This window comes from Suricata suricatta, chromosome 17, assembly GCF_006229205.1.
Source record: "Suricata suricatta isolate VVHF042 chromosome 17, meerkat_22Aug2017_6uvM2_HiC, whole genome shotgun sequence".
NCBI lineage: Eukaryota > Metazoa > Chordata > Mammalia > Carnivora > Herpestidae > Suricata > Suricata suricatta.
In genome coordinates, this window is record NC_043716.1 from 53,479,435 (window position 1) to 53,484,107 (window position 4,673).

Below are 4,673 nucleotides of genomic sequence, written 5' to 3' on the forward strand. Positions count from 1 at the left end.
GGCAGCAGTGGGCAGCAGTGGGGCACTGGGCCTTCCTGGGAGAGAAGCATATCACCTGGGGGGGGGGCGTCGGGCCTGGGTCTCCCCAGCGTGGAGCTCTGTTCCGGCCACGGCCCAGGGTGGGGGGGGGTGGTATGTGTGGAGAGGTGAGGCGGATTCCAGAAGAGGACAGAGACCCCTTTATTGTAGAAGTTCTTCGCCTCCAGCTACACCCTGGGGCGGACTCAGCCACAAGCCTCCCCAACTGAGAAGGTGTGTGTGTGTGAAAGAAGCTCTAGGTCTGGAACTTTCTTGCCCACACCCAGGAGTGGTGCCCTGCTCTTGGCAGTGTGCTGTCTGCGTTTAACCCTGGGCACAGACCCCATGGGCAGGGCTAGGATCAGGCTGTGGCATCAAGGGATGAAAATAGCTGGCAGGATGGGGGCGCCTGGGTGGCTCAGTCAGTTAAGCCACCGACTTCGGCTCAGGTCATGATCTCATGGCTCGTGGGTTCGGACCCCGCATGTCAGGCTCCATGCTGACAGTCTGCAGCCTGCTTGGGATTCTGTGTCTCCCTTTCTCTGCCCCTCCTCTATTCATGTTCGCTCTCTCTCTCTCAAAAATAAACATTAAAAAAATTAAAAAAAGAAAATACCTGGTGGGAATCAGGCCTCAAAGCCCTCAGGCAGCCGGAATGACTGGGGGGGGGGGTCAGCGCCCCTAGGAGGAAACCGCCTCTAGCTGCCCCTGCCCAGAACTAGGGAGTCAACTGCCCCTAAGGGCAGGCATCTCTTTTCGGGCCCTTCCTGCTGAGCCAGGGCTCTCCCCACCAACAGGAACTGTGGCCCCTCCTGCCTTTGGAGTCCAGCTCTGGAAAGATGAAAAGTCTTAGGAACTCTCGGTGGGTGGAGAGAAGGATGGAGAAAGGAGTCATTCATTCAACAGATGTTTATTCAGCACCTATTATGTGCCAGGCACTGTCCCAGGAACCCAGAAAAGGAGGGGTTTGGGGTGGCCTGGATCTGTCCCAGCTCTGGCTTTCTCTCCCAGAAACAAGGCCCACAGGGGACAGGGTCTGAGGGCATTTCCAGGGGTCTGCGGGGAAGGCCAAGTGTATGGAAGGTGAGGCCTCCAGGGAGGAGAAGCCTGGGGATGGAGGGAACCCCAAGGTGCATTCCCTGGGGCAAGATGGGGGTGCAGAGAAGCAAGCTTCCCAGGAGGCCCCGTGTCCCCCTGCATCACCTCCTCTTCAGCACAGATATGCAGGATTTCTTGAGGGGCCCGATCTGCAGATGGGCGTCCACACTCTCCAGGAAGAAGGCAGGCTTCAGCCTGCTAGTGAAGAGCCCTGCAAAATGGCTGTCCAGGCAGCTCTGGAAGGGCTCGATGGCGGGGGACAGGGAGCTGCTCCTGCGCGCCCGGGAGGCCTTCAGCCTCCGAAGAAGGCTCATCTTGCCGTCCCGCACGGCGTAGAAGGCCAGGGCTCGGTCGGCATATTCTAGGCAGATCCCAACGGTGGGTGAGAAGGGGTGGGACAGGGGCGCCTCCAGCCCGCGGAACCAGATGGAGAAGCTGCGTCCGTTCCACTGCAGGCAGCAGGAGTGGGCGTTGCGGCCGAGTCGGCCCCGGTCATAGGGCTCTTGCGGGGAGAAGTCTTCGGCCATGACCCCCACGCTGACCCAGCCTTCAATGATCTCGACTTCCCAGTAGTAGGTGCCCCGATCCAGGGCCCCCTCGCCCAGCACCTGCTCGCAGTGGGTGAAGCGGGTGGGTGACTCGGGGTAGTTGATGGGACACAGCACCCGCTTTACCCCTTTGGTTCCAAACAGCTGCAGGTACTTGTCCGCCGTGTCGCTGTCCAGGTCCACGATGTAGGCGACTGCTCCCGGGGATGGGAGAGAGATGCAGGGCTCAGGGCCAGGCTCAGGTGGAACAGCCCCTCCCCTAGGTGCCCACCTCCCCCCCTCAGCAACCAGCACGACTCGGCCCCACTAGAGGGAGCCAAGAGTGAGCTGACCTAGTTCACCCTAAGAATGAGGAAGGGGAATCCAAGCCTTCCTGCGCTAGAGCCCAGCCCAGCAGCCTCGCCAGGGCCCCGGGTGAGCAGAGGGGAGAGCGCAGGTGCCTACTTACACTTGAGGAAGTAATCCCTGGGAGCCTCGCTTTCAAAGCTGTTGGTGCTATCGGGGTCTTGGGACTCAGCATCAGCTGCAGAAGAGGAGACAGTGGGGGGAGAGTGGCTGGGCAGCAGCTCGAGGTGCTCCTGCTCTGAACCTGTGACTGAAACCCTCTCCTCCTTCTTCCTCCCAGCATCCCAAGCTCCCAGGCACAACTCCAAATATGGCACTCTGTGTTCCGTCCAAGCCAGGTCCTCGGGTTGGCCCCCGGATTCACCTCCTCCCCGCCCAGGCCTCAGCCACTAGATGGCAGGCCAGGAGAAGCCCCCTCACCCTCCTGGGCTGTGGCCAAAGGGGCTGACTGGTCATTACTGAGTGGCGGCTCCACTCACTGGTAGGAGTTGGGTCCCCACCATCCACCAGGCACACTGTTCCCGTCCTCCACTCCTGAATGGCCTGGGGCCCTGGGTGGGGACACCGGGGAAGGGTGAATCACTGCAGTGGGGAAGGGCACCCACCTTCTGTGCCCAGCTTCTGCAGCTCGTCCTCATCGCTGCCCAGCCCCCGCAGCTGCTCCCACTGGCTGGCACAGGCGGCCGTGAGCAGCTCTCTCACGGACTGCACGGCTTGGGATGACTTGGTGAAGCTGAGCTCCCTCGGGGGGCCGGGCCCAGGGCCGCACCCCTCCTCCAGGGCCAGCCTGAGTGCCAGGAGCTCCTGCAGCAAATCGATGACTAGTAAGGCCCTGCTGGCTGTGAGGACGGCGCAGCCCTGGGGGCCAGGCACCTGCTGCCTTCTCCCTCCCTCTGGTCTGTAAGAACTGCTCTCACCTGCAGGAAGCTGACGGAGTCGGCTTCGGGGACCTGACTGAGGTTGTGGCGGGCCTGGCTTAGCCTGCTGCGCTGCTCCTCCTGCCGCCGCAGGTCACCCTGGGAGCGACCCAGCATGGTGGCCTCGCCCTCCTCGATGAAGCCCAGCACCTCTGTCTGGAAGCCCTGCAGGACGGCTGCAGCCTCGGCGAACAGCCGGCTCACCCTCTCCCGCTCTGCTGCGGCTGCGCTCTGCACAGGACCACACCGAGGTCGACGATGAGGGCGAGAAGAACGTTATCCTGGCCCCATCCTTCCCACCCTGCCCTCTAGCGGGGACACCGGGGCTAGCTGGAGCTGCCGGGGACCTATGCCCTATGCCAGGTCGGGGGAGCCGCTCACGCTCAGTCGGCGGCAGGCAATTCTCTGAGCACAGGCTTGTGCGGGGAGGACCAGACCATGCCACGAGCTCACGTTGCCAGCAGCCTGCTTTAGGACTGCGTGGGGACCGAGTTAGGGTGGGGGCTGACCTTGATGAGGGCCACCGTGCGCCGGGACTGTGCAATGCCGGCGCCCAGCTCGTCCATGCGGTCCTCCACAGCACTCAGGACTTTGGACTGCTCAGCCTGTGAAAGACATCCTTAATTAGCATGGGGACTGACAGAGGCCACAGCCCTACCAGGCAGCACCACGGAGGAAGAGAGGGATGACCCAGGAGTGGTGTCTGTGCATAAGTGGGGCCGAGAGTGGCCAGGATACCCTATAATAATGGCAGAGGTGCCTCAGGTCCAGGCTGGTGCCCGAGGCAAGCAGAGGCTGGCTGGCTCGTGTCCCCTCTTTGACCAGTGGGCAGGTACAGGGCCATGCATGCTCTCCAGTGTCGCTCACTGGAGAACTTCCTTCAGTGAGGAAGATGCAGAGCAAGAGAGCCGGGTGGGCGCCGTGTGAGAGAGCATTCCGCTATCTTGGGGATCGCTGTCCCCAAAGAGTCTGTGTCCCCAATTCAGGCATAAAAAATGGGGATTCCGGGCAAGTCCCCTGGGTCTTATGAGTCACTGCTACAGGCAGGAGAGACGGAAAATCCCAAGGCCAGAGGCGCCAAGACCGGGCTGGAAGCCAAAGGAAACTGGGGGCGGAGGTAGCGGACCCACTGCAGTGCCCATGCTCCCACCACGGGCCCCCGGAACAGCTGGACAAGAGCGGTCTGTGTGCGCGGTCTACCCTCTGCCACACTCCGGTCGCCTGCCACACCCATCTAAACCCGATGCCTCAGCCCAGGGCAAATCTGAGCAGGGACCGGCAAGAACCCGGCCTGGAGCAACAGCCGCCGCGCTGCCAGAATCAGCCGGCGGGGCCCCCGCGGGCCTGGCGCTGCTCCCTCCTGCCTTAGGTCCCCGCTGGCCCAGGCCCGGGCTTCAGGCCCCCTGCCTTCCCGTCGTGTCCCTTTCGCCTTCACACTGGGCCCCCACAACCCCCATTCCCATCTCAAGCAGAACGTTCCCCAGCGACTGGATGGATGACATGGTCAGTACTGGAAACGACAGCAGAGAGTCTTAGGTTAGAGGAAGGCGTGAAGACCCTGCCAGGGAAAAGGGCGGGGGCGATCCAGGGCCCTTGGCGGGCTCGCGCGGCCCTCTCCCGCCCCGGCGCGCCCCCGCGGCCGTGCCCACCTCCTGGAGCGCGCGCTCCTGCTCCAGCGGCACTATCTGGTGGCCCCGGTGCTCCTGGGCGGCGCAGGCCTCGCACAGGCACACGCGCTCCGCGCGGC

General features: G+C 63.0%; 1 protein-coding gene across 2 annotated transcripts in view; it reads right to left on the reverse strand.

Moving 5' to 3' along the window:
- Positions 1–912: 912 nt before the first annotated feature.
- The window catches only part of LOC115281494 (E3 ubiquitin-protein ligase TRIM47), a 14,136-nt gene continuing 10,375 nt past the window's right edge, over positions 913–4,673 (reverse strand). The window contains exons 1-6 of one of the 2 annotated variants that reach the window (XM_029926851.1): positions 4,576–4,667; positions 3,436–3,531; positions 2,927–3,157; positions 2,615–2,813; positions 2,113–2,187; positions 913–1,858 (exon numbers count right to left, since the gene is read on the reverse strand). In XM_029926851.1, the coding sequence (XP_029782711.1) occupies positions 1,218–1,858; positions 2,113–2,187; positions 2,615–2,813; positions 2,927–3,157; positions 3,436–3,492 (1,203 nt within the window). In that variant the 5' untranslated portion in view covers positions 3,493–3,531; positions 4,576–4,667 and the 3' untranslated portion in view covers positions 913–1,217. Of the gene's footprint in view, positions 1,859–2,112; positions 2,188–2,614; positions 2,814–2,926; positions 3,158–3,435; positions 3,532–4,575; positions 4,668–4,673 lie in introns of those variants that run through there. The other variant, XM_029926850.1, reaches the window with a different exon arrangement.